Genomic DNA, 19,782 nt, shown 5'->3' on the forward strand with positions numbered 1-19,782 from the left:
TTTTTGAGACAGAGACAGAGGGCAAGGCAGGCGGAGGGGCAGAGAGAGAGGGAGACACAGAAACCAAAGCAGGCTCCAGGCTCAGCTGTCAGCACAGAGCCCAATTCAGGGATCAGCCCCATGAACCGGGGGGATCGTCACCTCAGCCAAACTCCAGCGCTTAACCGACTGAGCCACCCAGGCACCCCATATGTGCCCTTTCTAAGGAAGCTGAGTATGTCCTCTGGCAAAGTTAAGGAGTGATGACCGAGAAAGAGAAAGATGTGCAAAACAAGAAACCATGGATTTAACCTGGAGTGTCAGACTGACTTCTGTGCCTGAGTCCTAGCAGCCACCTACCCAGATTAGAACAGAAAGAAGAGTGTCCTAGGAAAAATAGTGGAATTGACCTCAAGCTATGGACTAAATGGTTAAGAAGCTCAAATTTTTAATGGCAGGGTGAAGAAAGTTCCTCTTTCTTCTCTTAATGAGAAAAAAAAAAAAACCCTGAAAGGCAATACAAAGTCCAGGAGACACAAGCCTGCAAGAAAATTAGGAAGCAACTAGATTTTTCGCTTGTTTCCTTTTTAGAACTCTACCAACCATCTCACTTGTTTCACTTACAGAGAGATGCAGAACTATAAAACTTGTAGAAGACAATGTTGAATGTAGCTATGACCTCACAATAGTGAAGGAGCTCTTAAACTAGATAGAAAAATCAAAGATTATAAAGGAAAGGATTGATAAATTTGTTTTAAATTAAGAACTTGTGGGGGCGCCTGGATGGCCCAGTCGGTTGGGTGTCCAACTTCAGCTCAGGTCATGATCTCACCGCTCATGAGTTCGGGCCTGGCATCAGGCTCTGTGCTGACAGCTCGGAGCCTGGAGCCTGCTTCGGATTCTGTGTACGTCTCTCTCTCTCTGCCCCTACCCTGCTCACACTCTGTATCTCTCTCGCTCAAAAATAAATAAACATTAAAAAATCAAAAAAAAAAAAAAAGAACGTGTTATTCAAGTGTTATCATAAAAACAGCAAAAAGACAAACCACAAACTGGGAAAAGATATTTGCGATATTTTTGTAAGCAGCAAAGGAGTACTATCCAGGATCTATAAAGCACTCCCGAAACTCAGGTAAGAAAATGACAAAGGGACAAAAGAACTGAATGAGTACCTCATCAAAGAGAAAACACAAATTGCCAACAAAAATAGGAAAAGATGCTTAACCTCATTATTTATCAGTGAAACCCAAAATGAAGTCACGATGAGATCATTTATCAACCACCCAATAGCCAAAAAATTTCAAGTCTTGAGAATGGCAGTTGTTGGTGACGTCGTAGAGCAACTGAACTCCTGAGCAGCAAGTTGACAACCATTTTGGAAAAATGTCGAATGAAGAGTCTCACGATCCAGCAAGTTCGCTCCCAGATGAATATCCTCTAGCGTTGGCACCAGGAGGCTCATACAAGATGGTTCCTAGTAGCGTGGTAACAGCGAACAGCTGAAAACAAGCTGGACGTCCATCAAGACGAGAATGAGTTAACAAAATTGTGATATAATTTTCAATAAAATACTATTCAGTCATTGAAATAAGTTACTTAAAGCTGCAAGCAACAGCATGATGAGTCTGTGGAATAAAAAGGTGAGGGGAAAATCGAAGTTACAGAAGAAGGCCACAGTGCGATTGACTTGATCCAGTTGAGAAACTTGCAAGACTAGCCAATACACTAATTAAGGATAGTAACATAGGCAGTGCAATGATCTATTATTTTAAAAATATCTGACATGTTACATACATATATAATATTATATGCACAGTTATTTGAGGAAGACCACAGAGCAAGAGTGGCCTTGGACACCATCTCATTCCAAGGAAAAGCCAAAGTCCTCACCAAGGCCTACAAAGTCCTACATGATCTGACTCCCTCTCTCTTGCGTTCTCATCTCCTAGCTCTCTTCCTCTGGCCTCCCAGACCAGACCCACTAGCCTCTTGCTGTTCTCCCAATATGCCAAATGGGTTCCCTCCTTGGGAGTTTTGTATTGTCCCTTTCCTCCTCTGGGACATTCTACCTATCGTTACCCCTTAATTAACTGCCTCACTTCCTTTAAGACTTTGCTCACATGTCACTTTCTCAACAAGACCTACGCTGATCACCCTACTAAAAATTGCAACTCACCCCCCCTATGCCCACACATTCCTAATACTGGTGATTCTTTCCTACTTTTGTGCTGGTTACTGCTCACTTCGTAACGGGTGTTGAACAAACAAATGGAGGTGTGGCGGACTTGAAGACTCGGATCAGAATGGCACCAGGACTGCAGGGCCAGCCAGGTTCTCCAATCTTACCCCCAAGGGAGAAAGCATGATTGGCAGAATGACCTGCCGCCCCAGGAAAATTCAAAGTCCACTCTGCAGTGGTTGCTTCAGTCTCTGTGTCGTTGGCCAAACCCTCTCATTTCAGCAGACTCCCACTCCCTCCTGAGGCTACCAGTGTTTCTGGTCCAGTTTTTTTTCTTTTTTCTAAAGACTTAACATTTTTAGAGCAGTTTTAGGTTTATAACAAAATTGAGGGAGAAGTACAGAGGTTTCCCATATACATCCTGCCCTCACACATTGGTAGCCTCTCCCATTATCAATATCACTCACCAGAGTGGTACATTTGTGACCAAGGATGAACCTACATGCATACGTCATAATCACCGAAAGTCTATAGTGTACCTTAGAGTTTGCTATTAGTGTTGTACATTCTACAGGTTTAGACAAATATATAATGACATATACCCATAGTTATAGTATCATAGAGAGTATTTTCACTGACCCTAAACCCTATGCCTCATCCATTCATCCCTCCCTTCCCCATGCCCAACCCCTGGCAGCCACTGATATTTTTACTGTCTTCATAGTTCTGCCTTTTCCAGAATGTCATATTAGTTGGAATCATATAGCATGCAACTTCTTCATTGGCTTTTTTCATTTAGTAATGGGCATTTCGGTTTCCTCTGTGTCTTTTCATGGCTTGATCGCTCATTTCTTTTTATCACTGGATAATATTCCATTGGGTAGGTAAAAATGAAAATGACTGACTTACCCCTGTACAGGTGATGGGGGGGGGGGGTGGTCAGTAGGAGAGGAAGATAAGGGCATTCTCGACACCATTCCAGAGACTTTAAGTTAGTACTCCATTTTTGAAGTAATTTGGTAGTTTCACATTTAAGACACAAATGCTTTTTGATCCAACAGTTCGACTTCTAGGAATCTGCACTATAGACACAAAAACTTGGTCACCTCCTGGGGACTTCTCTAATCTCATGAGCCTGGACCCACGAGTGACTTTTTAATTTTGTCAAGGAAACTTGATTCCAAGGGGACGAATCCCTGTCTTTAATCTGGCTCCTTTTCTTCATTCTATGCTTGATGAGCTCCCATTCTTCCTTCATTTATTCGAATCAGTATTTCCTCTTCAAAGAGGTCCTCCTGACTTCCCATACTAAAGTAGGTCATCCTCTCTCCATTCTTATTATTTCTTCTTAGAGCACAATTGACGTTTATGTTTGCAGGTTTATCTGTGGAACTATTTACTTTGGGTCTGTATTCCCGACGAGAGCAAGGTCTGTGACTGCTCTGTCCCCTCACTATGTCTCCAGGGTCTGAACTGTCCTGACTCATTGAAACACTCAATTGGGTACTGCCTGTCCTTGTCCGGAAACCTGATCTGGGTTCACCCCCAGCCTTGCTTAGAACCAGGTACACCGGGCATATATACATTCACCCAGAGGCTTGCCCAGAGTACACTATATGCAGGGAGCCAGGTCTGGGAGCCAGTCATCCCCTTTCTGGGATCTGGGGTGTACATCCAGAATGGATGAATCACAGAGCAAAGACCATTAATGGTGGCCATCCAAACAGTCTGTGACTGGAGCAAGGGCAAATGAAACTTGTGTGAGGCCACTATCAGGCTGGGCTCTGAGCCATCCCAAAGCCTTCCTGGGCCCCACGAGGGATCAGTATCTCCCTATTCTTGGCCTCTGGTACCATGAACATCTTGCTCATCCCTCTTTGCCTGAACATACCACATTGTCCAGGACCATTCCTAGGCTGACACCTCCACTTGGCACTGTGATCCTTCCAGGCAGGGCCAGCAGGCTACTTTTATCCCCAGTGGCCAGCACAGGGCAGAGGACAGGGAGGGGCAGGCAGGAAGAAAAGGGGCCAATAGTAGGGGCCCCGATGCCCCAGCCCACTGCCTACCATACCCTTCAACACTCAGGTCCTTGAGATGTTTGCAGCCAAATGCCTGGATGGCTCCCTAACACCTAGAGACCTATGTCCTTACCAGGGGAATGATCTGGCTCTCCAGGCTGGTAGTGGGGTCCTTTACTGCATCCCAGTTCAGTTTATTAGAACTGTAAGCATTGAAGTCAGAAATGCGAGTTTGAGCTCTCTCCTATCTATCGAATATCCAATAGATAGATAGATAGATAGATAGATAGATAGATAGATAAAGAGAGCACGAGCAGGGGAGAGAGGTAGAGGGACACACACACACACACACACACAGAATCTTAAGGAAGTTCCACTCCCAGCACAGAGTCCAATGCAGGGCTTGATCCCAAGACCATGAGATCATGACCTGAAGTGAAATCAAGAGTCGGATGCACTCAACCAACCGAGCCACCCAGGCGCCCCGAGGTCTGTCCTGTATATTAAGCTATGTGACCTGAGCCTTTCGAAGTTGCAGAATCCCCATTAACAAATGTGGGGGTTTAAATACCTTCCCCATGTTACTGTGAAGGAGCAGATGGAGGTTTTATGAGGCCTGAAGCTTCTACAGCTTGACGGCTCCTTAAGTGAGGGGTCCTGAAGCTTCAGCTTCAAGGTCAATATGTCTCTACTCCCTGCCAGAAAAGACGTAGAAAATGCCAGATTCCCTCTTGCCTGCCTGCTTTGCAGCAAGGATAGGGGTCCACAGTCAAGGTCCCATCAATCCAAGGCCATACCTGGGCGGAGAAAAAGAAGCTAGCGGCCTCCAGAACCCCTTCTGGCAAATGACGGCAACATTTGAGGGCACACAAATGTTGTGTGAGGTCACACAGTGAGGGCACACAGTGTGAGGTCACACAGTGAGGGCAGCTCCATTATCTCCAGAGGTGACGGGCACACAAGTTCTGGCAACTGTCAGGCCCACACCAACACTGTGCCCCAAAGTTTGTGTGCGCTCAAATCTGCTGCCCTGTTCTTCCCAGAGGGTCTGTGAGCTCCGCCCCGCCCCCCCCCCCTTTTCCTTTTAAACACTTACTGGGTGCTTGCTAACTCTCATTTTCATTTGCTAAGCTCAGGACTAAGCCGTCTGGACACCCAGCATCCCTTTAATAAGTCTCTGCAGCCGAAGCCAGGTGTTGTGGCTTGCAGGCAGGAATGGTATTCTGCTTGTCTAGGGCCTGGCCTGGGAGGACCAAGGGAAGACAATCACCCCGCAGGCTTTTTCCTTCCAGTCTCCTGGCCAGATTTATCTGGTTACAGTCGCCCTGTGACCTGCCCTCCAGGCACTGATCCTGATGCCAACTTCTTGCTTTGCCACATGCTCTGCCTGGCTTGCTGCCCAGGCCTCCCGAGGCCTCCCACCAGCCTCATCCAGCAGGCTCTCTAGCTGCTGCACTCTGGGCTCGGTCAGCTCATCGCTTCCTGTAGCCCGCAGCTGTGGCCCCAGCCATGGCTGCTTGGTCTTCCCTAGTGCGAGTAAAACGGGAGAATCTGCCCTTCTTTCGTAAAAGTGACAGGTCTCTGCAAGCCTCATCCACCCCTCGACCTCCCGCTGTAGCCTCAGAGCAAAACCCTCCTCCTGCCTCCATCCTCCTCATGGTGCCACCTGGGAAAGTCCCTTCAGTTTTGTGTTCTGCCCGTCAAACTTCACAGACTGTAAACTCCAGTATCACACAGATTCATTAATTTTTTATTTCTGTGGGTGGGACCTTTACTGTCAGGGCAGGTGATGGGGGTATGTGGGCTCCTGGGAGGATGGGCAGAGAGAGGCTAGAGGGAGACCACAAGATAAGAGGCATCTTGTCTGATTTCTTGCTGAAAGAAACAAGCAATATAAATGCCAACAGCTCTGATAGAGTGTGGTGGTGGGACCTGGGGGCAACAAGTCTGGGGTGTGGGGGGGAGGGGCTGGACTTGAGGGGCCAGCTCACCGTAGCGCCCCCTCTACTCCCAGGTAGGGCCAGGACCCCCTTGTCAGCTGTCGGATGATGCATCCAAAAGGAAAAGAGACTTAGGAAGAAAGCACTCGAGTAGCAGCCGAGTGGTCTGAACTTATTCGCGGTGCCCACAGGAAGCGTGGACACAGTTTTGCTTTCCGTGAAGCGTGCACCCGACGGGAACCCAGCTCCCAAGGAGGACTCGAAGGAAAAGCAAGAAGAAAGAAGCATGGAGTTTCGGGGACTCAATCCATTCCTACTACGGAGGAAGACTCCCCAACTCCGGGCCCCTCCACTAGCAGCCTGGGCGCTGCGTGACCGGCTCCCTCCCCCGCCGCCACAGCCTGGGGGGCCTGCGCTAAGGTCGGGGGTGCGCCGCGGTGGACGACGCCCAGCTGAAGCTGCTAGTGCCCAGCGGCTGCACCAGGTCCACGGAGAGGTCGCGCTGCTCGGCCTCGGAGGCCACGGCCCGGTAGCCCAGCAGCTGCAGCGCGCCGGCGCACAGCTCCTGCACGCGGCGGATCTTGGCGAAGGGCAGCGCGTGGCGCCAGGCCTGGGAGACGTTGAGCGCGTTCCTGGATGAGGTCTTGAAGGCCTCGCGGCGGGCGCCGGGCCCGGACCCGTGCGTGCTGTTGTGGATCCAGGCCTCGAGCTGCGGCGTGAGGCTCAGGCCCGCGAAGTCGTAGAGCTCGCGGATCTCGGGCAGCGGCGCCCGCGCCAGATCCTCAAAGCGCACCAGGCGGTAGCGGCCGCGCAGGAAGGGCGGCGGCTTGCTGGTGGCGGCCTCGGCGATGCGCACGTGGCTGCGACACACCTCGCGCACCACGCGCAGGCCGGGGTCGGACTCCACCCAGGTGCCATTGGTGCCCAGCACGATGCCGTTGTCGCGCGCCAGCGCCTTGGCCGTCTGCTCGCGGGAGCGCAGCACGGCCCGCGGGTCCCGCACCAGGTGCACGATGCGCAGGTTGAGCGCGGGGTCGTTGAGCAGCGGGTAGAGCACCTGCAGGTTGAAGAAGCGCACCTCCTTGAGCACCACGTGGCTGTAGGAGCGGCAGGCCTCCTGCGCCACGCCGAAGGGCCGCCGCCCGCACAGCGGCTTGCACACCGTGTCGCTGCTGATGGCGCCGCGCGGGAAGGCGGTGCAGGCCGGCGGCGAGCACAGCGCGCGGCTCACCGCGAACTGGAAGAGGTCCGACAGGTTGCGGCGCCACGGCAGGTAGGCGTCGAACACGTCCATGTCGCACAGGAAGACGGAGCGCACCAGGTCGCGCACGGCCATGTGCAGCGCCGGCGCGCTGCCCTGCGACAGGGTGGTCCACACGTGCCACGCGGGCTCCATCAGGTAGAAGACGTCGGGGTGCTGGCTGAAGAGCTGGCCCACGAAAGACGAGCCCGAGCGCCACGAGGACAGCACCAGCACGTGCACCCGCTCTTTGCCGCCCACCGGGGACGGCGGCCTGGGCCAGGAGACCAGGAAAAGCAGGATGGCGGTCTGCGCCAGCAGGAGCACGGTCACGGCCGTGCTGGAGATGCGCGGCAGCCACATGCCGCCGGCCGGGGACCTGCGGGAGGAGAGTGCAGCCGTTGGGGACCGCGGCCCGCTAGCCGCGCCGCAGCCCAACTCCCGCCGGGTGCTTGCAGAGAGCGGGCCCCGGGTCTGGACCCCCCGACCTGTGGGGGCCTCCCTGGACTACAGCCGTCTCGTTGGGCGCTCCCCCGGCAACGGGACTTTAAGACATCAGCCGTGATCTAGACCCTGCAGAGCAAAGGCCAGTTGCAGACTACTGCGGGAAATGTATGTTCGTCCTTACTTCCTCCCCTCTGCTGCCTTTCTCTCCCTCTCTCTCTCTGCCTTACTCCTCTTTCTTTCTTCCCTTCTTTCTTCCTTCCCCCTTCCTCCTTCCCTCCCTCCCTCCTTCTTTCTTTCTCTCTCTCTCTCTTTTTTAAAAACAGAATCTCCACCTTTTGCTTAAGAATTCCTTTTTGGGGGACAGTTTTAGGCTGTTTAGCTAAACAGCTTGATGAGTGATTTGGCTCCCTCCCCAGGTTCAGCCACTTCTTAGCCTGTGATCTCGGACCAAACACTTAATCTGCCTGTGACTCAGTTTACCCATCTGTAAAAAGGGGATTGATACTGGCACTGGAGTAATGGAATGAGCATGGGGGCAGGGCATGTAGCAAATCCCATAACATGCAACTTGCACTTTCCACACAGGGCGCGTCTGTGTTGTTTGACTTCTTTTAAACACGCAGCTACAGCTTTTGTTATTAAAAGTAAACAAATGACAGAGACAAAGAACACCAACTGTTGCCACCTACAGGGAGTAGAGTGCTGCGGGATGCTGGGACTCCAGAGGGAAGGTACCCTTCTGGAGCTGCGTGAATGTGCAGAAGAAAGCAGTTGAGGGGGAGGTGGGGCAGGACCAGGGAAGGAGGAGGTGACAGCAGTCAGGCCCCTGGCCACGGTTTGCCTCCATGCTGAGGTTACTCACGGTAGTCCAGGGCCGCTGGGAGAGCTGCCCACCTCAATCACAAATCCATGGAAGACGTCCGCAGGTTCTTCAGGGCCTGAGGAAGCAGGAGGGAGGCTGGGTCAGCGTCTCACCGGAGGAGATCACCCGGCACAGGGGGAGGGTTTTGCCTTCCCTTACTGACCGAAAGGTCCCTGCAGGTGGGAACAGAGCTGCCCAGCCCCCGCCTGGAGCTGGGCACAGACCAGGGGCAGGGTAAAATTTTTCCAAATGGGTGCGAACGGGTGGTCTCTCCTGCTGGATGGAGAAGGGAGGGCTGGCACTGAGCCCTCTGGTGCCACTTAGCAGCTAGGAGCCCTGGGGCAGATGACTTCTCCACCCAGATGAGACACCCTGAGGTCACCTACATTTGGAATCCCGGCATCTCCCGAGCCTACCTCTAGTCCCCAGCCACTCCTGGTCCTGTGGTGGATCTTAAGAATGTCACCCTTGTCCCTCACAGTGAAAGGAACCCTGAGCCAAGCTCGCACAGCCTGAGGACTCAAAGATGAGCTGCTTTGGAAGGAGGAGCCTGGAAGTCTCCTCCTTGCTTCCACAGTATTTGCTCCCCACTAAGCCACCCCACCCCCCAGCCATATTACCACCGGGAGAAGCTGGGTCTAAATCGTGAGCTGATCCCACTTATTCAGAGGCTGCAGGAGTGGGAGGAGGACACCCGACGGACCTGACATCTGCTGACTCCGACGCTGTCTCCCGAGTCCCGGACCCTACGCTCACTCCCGGAACATAAGGAGAGCAGCCGCCTTCCTGCCCTGCACGTGTTATCTCCTCTCCTCAAAGATGTGCTTCTCCACGAGAACAGGGCACAGGAGAGGAAGGGAACTCAACCTGCATTTGCTGACATACGAGTGCTAGATGCTGTTTTGACTCAATGGCCCCTTTGGTAGACACTGTGATCTCAACTTCTTAGGTGAAGGACCCAAGGCTTGGAGAGATAGTAGGGGAAGGGGGACCCCGACCCAGGACTTCCGTCTCTAAGCTCCTAGCATTTTCTGACCCCAAGCAGCTGGCCTCTCCCATATCCTGGGGGATCCCTGCGGAGCAAAGGACCCTGAGGTCTGGCCCAAACACAGCTGCCCTGGCCAGCCCAGCCCTTTTCTGGCTAGGGAGGGTCTCAACCACAGGCCGATGTACTCCAGGGAAACCAGACATTTTCTTAAATGACTCACACAATACCGGAGCTGATATCTGATCTTATTACTGGAACTCGAGAACTAGGAAGGGGACTGACACACCCTACCCCATGCGGGAACCCAGGGAAGACCAGGTCCTGTGGGAGATTTCCTGATAAGGAGCCTTGTGTGTAGCACACCCAGTGACCTCAGGGTTCAAAGTTAAGAACGGGTCCGAAAGGTACCAGGACAAGGACTTAATTTTCATGTGTGAATTGCATCCTCCCAACACTCCTGGAAGGTAGAAATTACCTTTTTTTTTTTTAATTTTAATGTTTTAATTTCTTTTTGAGAGATTGAGAGTGTGTGAGCAGGGGAGGGGCAGAGAGAGGGAGAGGGAGACAGAATCCGCCGTCTATGCCGTCTATTTCATCGTGTCGTTCCCCTGTGCAGCAACCTTCAGCTTTCCAGACTCGCTTCCCATACTTCCGACCCAGCATCCTATAGGTCAGGTGACCTGGAAGCAACACTCCATGTTCCTCCCTTCTCTGCTGCGAGTGCCCATCCCGCTTCCTCTGAAGACACCTCACCTGTGCCTCTCTCAAGCCAGGTACCACTCTGCCCTGAGTGACACTTTGCCCCCGCCTCCTTGCCACTGCGTTTTCTCACGACTGTCTGTTCCCAGGCATCAGTGTGGACGAGTGCACGAGACAGAGTTTCCTTGGGTCCACTCCGTACTTGTTCCTCCTTATTCTGCTAACAGCCTCTAGATTTTTCTCTGGGGAGCCACCCCTCACTCACACAAAGTGCACGTGGTTTGCGTGTAGCCGACCGCCCACTTCCCAGTTCGTAGGGAGTCATGTGCACCAAGCCTCGTTCATCTGTATGTTCCGCACGTCATCCCCCGACCAAGCGACAGGCTTAGGAATGGACATTTGCCCCAAGTCCAATCCCAGGAGTTTTGTAGCTCTGCAGGGGAGAGGGACGCTGCCTGGGTATAAAGCCAACACAGAAGAGAAGTGAGCAGAGAAAAAAAAAAGTCTTAGCCGTGAACACCCGGATCCAGCTGGGCGAGATTCACCCGTGGACTTCTCAGTGGGGGAAAATACCCCCTTTTTTAGCCAAGCCAATGCGAGTTCGATTTCTGCCATTTACAACCAAGCATTTTGACTGGAAAGTGGGTCCTGTGGGTGGGGTGGGGTGGAGTGTGGGCCGAACCCTCAGGAAGCCTGGACAGAGCTTTTGGAGGCCCGTCATGCCGTGTTTCTTGATGAGGTGCTAAGTACCTGAGCGTGTTTGATTTGTGGGAAGTCATTAAGCTGTATTTAAAAACAATTTTTTTAATGTTTACTAATTTTTGAGAGACAGAAAGAGTGTGAGCAGAGGAGGGGCAGAGAGAGAGGGAGACACAGAATCCGAAGCAGGCTCCAGGCTCTGAGCTGTCAGCACAGAGCCCGATGCGGGGCTCGAACTCACAGACCATAAGATCATGACCTGAGCTGAAGCCGGACCCTTAACCAACTGAGCCTCCCAGGCACCCCATCAAGCTGTATTTTTATGCTCTTTTCTGTATGTATGTTATATTTCATTAAAAAGTTCAGAATCCCGACTGAATAAGGCAGTAAGTGTCATGTCAGGGAATGTCCCAAAGACTAAAGAGTAGATGATATTAATAAAGATTTGCCTAACTTAAGTCAGACACTCTATGATCCAAATCCAAAGGGAGGAACTCCCCCACATGTCCCATATTTCTTCCTGCTGAGCGTTTAAGTTTAATTATTTATTTTGAGAGTGAGAGCACAAGCAGAGGAGGGGCAGAGAAAGAGAGAGAGAGAGAGAGAGAGAGAGAGAGAGAGAGAGAGAGAGACCCAAGCAGGCTCTGCAGTGTCCTCCTGAGCATTTTAAAGTGGCAGTATCTTCAGAGGTGCCTGGGTGGCTCAGTCGATTAAGTGTCCGACTTCGGCTCAGGTCATGATCTCATGGTCTGTGAGTTTGAGCTCCACGTCGGGCTCTGTGCTGACAGCTCAGAGCCTGGAGCCTGCTTCGGATTCTGTGTGTGTGTGTGGGGGGGGGGGGGGTGTCTCTCTGTCCCTCCCCCACTCATGCTCTGTCTCTCTCTCTCTCAAAAATAAATAAACATTAAAAAAAATTTTTTTAAGTGACAGTATCTTCTAAATATCCCTGACTGTTTCTTGGCCTTGGAGACACAGGAAGGAGCTATTGTTCTACCTGACTTGCCAAGGGGAAACCTGAGGGCAGGACGGTGTGCCACAGGAGGGGGGTGACCTGGAGCCCAGGAATCCAGCTCTCTGGGAAACCCTCACCTGCACCCCAGCTCTGCGTGCCCTTGACTCCGCAGCATGTCCTGTCATCAGCCCTTCCCAGCCCTGGCAACGCATCTAAGGGAGTGAAATGTAATACTAAGTACAAATCCAGGGCTCAGCTTTCTCTCAGTTTGGCATCAGCTGGAGGCCATCCCTGTTCAGGAATCCCAAAGGCTACAGAAAACAGATCCCAGATGAGGGATCAGCGGACTCTTGGCATCAAGGGCCACCCCTGGGGGCAAGCCAGCTCTAATGGAGCCCGGGGCATCTGTTACAAAGAAGGCTGAAAAGGAGGGAAAAAGAGGGGGAAAAAAAAGGGGGGGGAGGCAAGGGAGAAAAGGAGAGAGAGGAGGAAGATGAATGTTTACAGTGGGCTGGAAACACGGAGCACCAGTAAATACCATCCATTGAGGGCTTCCTATGTGCCAAGAGTTTTGCGCCCATCTTCTGATTTAATCCTTACAACAAACCTATGCAGTGGACCTGATACCCCTCCCTGTTTTACAGATCAGGGAAGTGAAGTTTAGAAAGATTAAGAAATTTGCCTAAAGGACCCACACAGCAGCGGAGTCAGAATTTAAGTCCTCACCACCTAACTTTAGAGCTCTTAACTACATAACTTCGAGTGGAAAAACCACAAGTACCAACACATATGAGGATGTTAAAAATACACCGGTATCAAAGGACTTCATCAAGAAAGTGAAAGGACAGCCCCGGATGGGAGAAAATCCTCGCAAATCATATGTATGGGAGCCAGAATATACAAAGAGCTCTTACAACTCAATAACAGAAGACGCAGAAGCCAACATAAAAATGGGCAAAAGATTTGAGTAGACATTTCTCCAAAGATATACAGATTACCTACAAGCGCATGAAAAGATGCTTGATACTTTTAGTCGCTTGGGAAATGGCAATCAGAACTACAATGAGATATCACTCCCCATCCACTAGGATGGCTAGAACCAAAAAGGTAGATCAGCAGCGTTAGTGAGAAGGTGGGGAAACCGGAAGCCGTGGACACCACTGGGGGGTGCAAAGTGGTACAGGTGTTGCAGGAAACAGGCAGTTCCTCGAGAGGTTAAACACAGGGTTACCACGTGGTGCAGAGACGCCACTCTAAAATACATATATATCCAGGGGTGCCCGGGTGGCTCAGGTGGTTGAGCATCTGAGTCTTTATTTCGACTCAGGTCACGATCTCATGGTTTGTCGGATCGAGCCCTGCATCAGTGAGGAGCCCGCTTGGGATTCTCAATCTCTCTCTCTCTCTTTGTCCTTCCCCTGCTTGCAATGTCTCTCCAAAAATAAATAAATAAACATTTAAATAAAATAAAATACGTATCCAAGAAGACTGAAAACACATGTCCACACAAAAATGTGCTCATCACCTTTCATAGTAGCATTATTCATAATGGCCCCCAAGTGGAAACATCCCAAATACCTATCAACTGATAAACGGATAAACAAAATGTGTGGTACATCCATACACAGCTTCCCCTTGGTGAATGTGGAAGTTGGGGCATCAACCTCTACACAGTTGAAAATCCATGTGCAACTTTTTTTAAGTAGTATCACACCCAGCATGGACCCCAACGTGGGGCTTGAACTCACAAGCCCGAGATCAAGACCGGAGCTGACATCAAGAGCCGGATGCTTAACCGACTGAGCCACCCAGGCACCCCCACCCCCCCCACCCCCATGTGTAACTTCTGGCTCCCGGAAAACTTAGCTACAAACAACCTACTGCTGACTGGAAGCCTTAACACGAACAGTCACCTATTTTGCATATTATATGTATTAAAGTAAGATAGAGAAAAGAAAATGCTACTGAGAAAATCTTAAGGAAGAGAAATACATTTATACTACCACAGTGTGTTTATTGAAAAAAATCTGCATATAAGTGGACTCACACAGTTTAAACCCACGTTCAAGAGTCAACTGTAATTGAGTGTTATCTGGCAATGAAAAGGAATAAAGTTTTTTTTTTTTAACGTTTATTTATTTTTGAGAGAGAGACACACACAGAGTGTGAGTGGGGGAGAAGCAGGGAGAGAGGGAGGCACAGAATCCCAAGCAGGATCCAGGCTCTGAACGGCCAGCACAGAGCCAGACGTGGGGGCTAAAACCTATGAACCGTGAGCTCATGACCCGAGCTGAACTCGGACGCTTAACCGATTGAGCCACCTGGGCACCCCAGGAATGAAATATTGATACATGCTACAACATGGATAAACCCCGAGGTGATTAACACACAACATGTGTATACTGTTGCATCAGTGAATTGTGCACCATAAAAGGGTGAAATTTAGGGTAAGTGAATTGTATCTCAATAGAGCTTTTATTAAAAAAATACACAAAAATGCATAGAAAGAAAGTTGGAACGATGTGTGCTGAATAGTAGTTACCTTTCTGTGGCCAGATAACAAGTAATTTTTTTCTTGTTAGTGCTTTTGCTGCGTTTTCCAGGTGGTCTACGACAGACTTGTATTACTTTGGTAATCGTAAACTCATAAACTTGGTTAAAGGAGGCATGGGCACGGGTGGAGCTTGCCTGCTCCAGCTTTCGCTGCAGGACGAGGAGTGCGGCAGATCAGTCCCCTGGCTGACCCGAGTACCAGCTGGCCAGAGTAGGACGGGGGCAAGGACGGAGAACTACCTCCCAGAGGCTACAAGGAGTGAAGATCCCTAACCCCGCCCTCAGCCTCAGGGCTGTGGACTGGGTCAGGCTGTGGCAGGAGACATTCCTGGCCCCAAGCCCTGGCCACATCTGCTCTCTGCCAGCCCTAATGAGCAGCTTCGTGGCATCAGCCAGAGGCAAGGAAGCTGGAGTCACACAGCCCAGATGCTGCTGGAGGAAACAGGTTTGCCTGCAGGAATCTATTGGGAAATGAAATCAAATTGTCTAGGAAAGGAGCCTCAAGTCCCCCTGGCTCAGAGCCACCCCAGGGGGCATTTCAGAGCAGATGAGCAGGTAACACATAACACCTTTCTCTGGCTCTGAACTTTGGGGATCCTCAAAATGCATTTTGCGCTGGACCTAATCATAGAACCTTACAGCTGGGGAGACCTGAAGTCTGGGGACTCCCACCTCTTTTCTGAAATAACTCATGCAGGGGAGGGGGGGTAGGGAATGCACCTTGAGAACATTCTCCTGTGTTCCCCCAGGTGTTGACAGAGCCCTCTTATTACAGGGATAATCTGCAAAGTTCTCTGGCTTATTTTTTTAACATTTTATTTTGATTGATTTGTTATTTTTGAAAAGCAAATCATTCTTAGAATTCAATCACATAAGAAAAAAAAAAAAAAGGAAAGGGCTGTTTTAGAAGAAAACATGGAATAGCCAAATGCAGTGTGTAGATGTTGTTTGGATTCTGATTCAAACAAGCCAAGTGCAAGAAGATATCTTTGAGGCAATGAGAGAAATTTCACCTTGCCTGAGTATTAGGCGATACTGAGAAATCACCGTTAATGCTACTATCACTGTGCAGAATACTCTTGTTCATGCATTTCTGTACCTATGTCCCCTTACTAGACCAGAAGCAGGATTCTGTCTCATGACAGGGAGCAGTGCTGGCACAGTGGCTGATGAACTCCATTTGATCTTTTACTGGGTGACCTTGGACAAGATACTTAATCTCTCTGTGCCTGTTGTTGTTGTTGAATCTGTAAGACGGGGGAAATTCACCTGCCTGGTTCAGTGGGTAGAGCATGCGACTTGATCTCAGGGTCATGAGTTCAAGCGCCATGTTGGGCCTAGAGCTTACTTTACAAGGTTTTTGTTTATTTTGTTTTAGAGAGAGAGAGAGAGAGAGAGAGAGCAAGCAAGAGAGCATGCATGAGCGGGGGAGAGTGACAGAGGCGGAGAGAGAGAAAATGAGAATCTTAAGCAGGCTCCATGCTGGGCTCTAGCCCATAACCCTGGGATCATGACCTGAGCCAAAATCAAGAATCTGATGCTCAATGGGCTGAACCACCCAGACACCCCTAGAGCTCACTTAAAAAAAGAAAAAAAAAATGGGAGTGCCGGGGGGCTCAGTCAGTTAAGTATCCAACTTTGGCTCAGGTCATGATCTCACAGTTCTTGAGTTTGAGCCCTACATCTGGGCTCTGTGCTGACAGCTCAGAGCCTGGAGCCTGCTTGAGATTCCGTGTCTCCCTTTGTGTGCCCCTCCCCAGCTCGCGCTCCATCTCTCTGTCTCTCTTTCTCTCTCAAAAATAAAATAAGCGTTAAAAAAGCAAAACTCAGGCAGCCTGGGTGGCTCAGTAGCTTAAGCATCCAACTTCGGCTCAGGTCATGATCTCATGAGTTTGTGGAGTTCAAGCGCAGCAACGGGGGTCTGTGGGGACAGCTTGGAGCCTGGAGCCTGCTTCAGATTCTGTGTCTCCCTCTCTCTCTGCCCCTCCCCCACTTGCATATTCTCTCTCTCTCTCTCTCTCACGAATAAGTAAACATTAAAAATTTTTTAAATAAAATAAAAATAAATGGGGGAAATAATATAACCCAAGTCAGGGCTCGATGTGAAAAGTGAATGAGTTAATATTTATAAAGAACTTAGAACAAGGTCTGTCACACAGTACACTAGTATTTGCTCAGAAATCTTCCAAATCCTGGGTGACAACTATATTCTATGAATCCGAGCGAAAGCCTTTTCATAAGGAAAACTCAAGGACAACAGCCTGATCTGGTTCAGGTGACCCTGGGAACAGAATGTGGCAAGCCCAGGCAGGGTCAGAACATGTACCGCAAAACAACGGTGAATAGTGGCTACAAGACTGGCTTCTGAAAGCCGGACTGGGTTCAAATTCTGCCTCTGCACCAGTGAGGTGTGTGACTTGGGGCAGTGCACTCCTAACATCTGGGCGCTTCCTCCTCTGGCTCCTTTGCAAAGGACGCCGGCGACAGCCCCTACCACACGCGATGGAGAGGAGTCAATGGAACCGTAGAGCCCTCAACACAGCCAACCCTTAGCGGGCTGAAGCAGCCAGGCACTATTCTCATTACCTCTGGTACTTGGCAACTCACTCTGGGCCTCAGGGAAGCCAAGTCCTTCCTGCTCTCTAGGCCTCAGTCTTCCCATCCTCATGCCTCCGCGCAAGAGGGTACCGAAAAGAGAGTTAACATTGGCCAGGCACCTCCGCTGAGGCCAAGATCCAGCAGCCCCAACAGAGGCCTCCAGGCTCCAAGGTCAGCTGCATATGGTTCTCAATTCACTCACCAAGCTGCTTTTTCTCAAAAGAGTTCCGCGGAAAAAGCTTTCTGGATTAAAGCCCTTGGCAACTCCCGTTTTAAGAGATTAGGGATCCCCAGTAGCGATCTCCGGTGCAGCTGAAGCCCCGGGAAGACACCGTGAAACCAGCGTCTGGGGCTGCAATGCCCTCTCCACCTTCGGTTTGAACCACCACCCTCAGCTCTTCTCCCCAGACCCGACTCCTCGGCTGCAAGATCAATGCCCCGGTTTGGGGGCATCCTGCGCGGAGACAGGCCGAACCAACGTACCCCGAAGCTGGCGTCCCTGCCCGAGCTGGCGCGGCGGGAGGCGGACACCTCTCTCCTGAGGCTCGGCAGGGGCTCCTTGACCTCGCCTCTTCCCAGTTCCAGTCCACGGCCGGCTGTGTCTTCACCGGGAGACTCCTCGGGAGCTGATGTGCCCCGCAGGCTCCCAAGGCTCTTAAGGGGCACGCAGTGACCACGGGGAGAAGGCTCCGAGAGGCATGGGCGCGGGGGCAGCAGATGCCTCGATATTGGAGGCACCTGGCGAGCTCAGGCGGGGGGAAACTGGAAACGGGGCAGGCGTGTCCTGCAAACGGAGAGGCGTCTTAAGAACAGGGGGTGTGCGTGCGGGGCAGTCGTGGGGCAACGACAAGACGCGGACTGGGGCGCCCCTGCCCGGAGCCCCCCACCCGTGCCGGGCGCCGCGCCCCCCGCGCCCTGCGCCCCGCGCCGCCAGTGCAGTCGCCCGCTGCCCGAGAAGAACGCGCACAATGAGGCGCTTTCAGACGTGGCTGCGGTCCCGGAGCCGGCGGGCGGGAGCCGGGGCGGGAGGGACGGAAGGAAGGAAGGAGCCGGTTGGCCCCCTGCTCCCACTACCCTCCCCACTTCGGGGGAGGGGCGGCCGCCCGGGGGCGGGGGCGGGCGCCGGAGGGCGGGGTGAGGGCGGGCGCAGGTGGGCCCCGGGGGCAGCGGGAGGATGTCAAAGGGCGCTGGCGCTCACCCTCTTCACCCGACTAACTGACCGAAAGAGTTGTCTCCCGCTCCGGTCGTGGAGAGCGAAGCCTCCGGGGAGCACAAAAGGCCCTGGCGAGGGAAATCAAATCGTAATCTTGCCCCTCCTCGCTCTCTGTGGCATCCTCGAAGCGAAGTGACTTGGAATCCAAGCCGCTTTCCCAAGCCCCCAGCCTCAGACCTAAGTAAGCCAAGTCCAAGGCGTCCTGATGCCAAGCGGACAGCGCAGCCTCCCCAGCCAGTAGCCCAGCTGGGAGGGGCCGAGACGCCAGGTGGCCCTCAGGACCTAAGCCCAGAGCTGGCTGCCCCCTCCTCCCGTCCCTTCCCTGTTCTAGTCTCATCCCAGAGGCACAGGCTTGGTAGTAAGTCCGGGTAAATACAAGATAAATTTCAAAAAGTAAAGCAGTCCGTCCCCCTCCCCCGCCCAGATAACAACAGAGTCCAGGCATCTGAAAAAAAATTCTGACCTCCTATAATCCGTGCTGGGATCTAAAAGAAGTCTCTGCTGCTGGGACTATAAATTAGTGCATTCTTTCCAGGATGCGGTTTGGCAAGATGAATTTAAATCCTTAAGAACGGCCATAAGCTTTCTGAATTAGTAATTCCTTTCTAGCATCTAACTTAAGGAAATAAACTGGCAAGAAGGATTTATACACAAGGTTCATAGAAGTGTTGTTTATGATAATGAAAAAGTTAGACTACAAAAGATTAGAAAGATGTGTGCCAGAATGCCAATCGTGATAACTTCTACATTTACAGACAACTTATTTTCTTTAGGTTTCTGTAATTTTACATTTTCCCCAATAGGCATTTAGAACTTCTCCGGTCAGAAAGAAACAAGACGTCTTTTAAAAAGCATGAACATGAAGAGAAAGAAAAAAAGAAGACAGAGAATTGCCTTATTAATCTTACATGATGGGACCTAAGCAGGGCCTTAGGGAGCCTCACCTGATTCAAACAGAAACTGGAAAATCATTTACCAAAATTAGAGATCTTCCCTCCCCCCCTCGCTACACCCCACATATTGAGTAATTGTCTCAAACCTTGACTTAGCTGTTACAGCTCAGGATAAAATCCTGTATATTTCTCACATTTCCCCTCTTCCAACTACACTGTGTCATTCCCCTTCGGAAGCTACCAACATCTGATCCGTAAATAATTTGATATTCACCAGACACGGTTGTAATTTTCCAGCCTGTGGGTTTCCACAGGCCATGTGGATTCCACCAAAAACTCACATTTACTTGGGGCAGGACCAGGGGATGTTGCCAAAGAGCTAACAAAAGCTCCAAGGTCTTTGGGCAGAGCCCTGGCAACGGAAGGCTGCCGGTGAGTAACTGGGAGAAGCGTGCGCAACCTCTGCCCTCCCCATCCCCACCCACTTTGCGAAGTCGTCTCATAACAGACACGTGCAGC

The 19,782-nt window shown here is 51.2% G+C and overlaps 1 protein-coding gene across 1 annotated transcript; it reads right to left on the bottom strand.

The window, feature by feature from the left end:
* Positions 1-5,908: 5,908 nt before the first annotated feature.
* LOC132690132 (carbohydrate sulfotransferase 6) lies at positions 5,909-17,760 on the bottom strand. The gene is made up of 3 exons (XM_060650110.2): positions 17,641-17,760; positions 8,669-8,744; positions 5,909-7,738 (listed from the first exon to the last, which is right to left on the bottom strand). The coding sequence occupies exon 3, from the start codon at positions 7,720-7,722 to the stop codon at positions 6,535-6,537; it is 1,188 nt and encodes a 395-aa protein (XP_060506093.1). The 5' UTR covers positions 7,723-7,738; positions 8,669-8,744; positions 17,641-17,760; the 3' UTR covers positions 5,909-6,534.
* Positions 17,761-19,782: the final 2,022 nt, after the last annotated feature.

This window comes from Panthera onca, chromosome E2 (assembly GCF_046562875.1).
Source record: "Panthera onca isolate mPanOnc1 chromosome E2, mPanOnc1 haplotype 2, whole genome shotgun sequence".
Classification (NCBI taxonomy): domain Eukaryota; kingdom Metazoa; phylum Chordata; class Mammalia; order Carnivora; family Felidae; genus Panthera; species Panthera onca.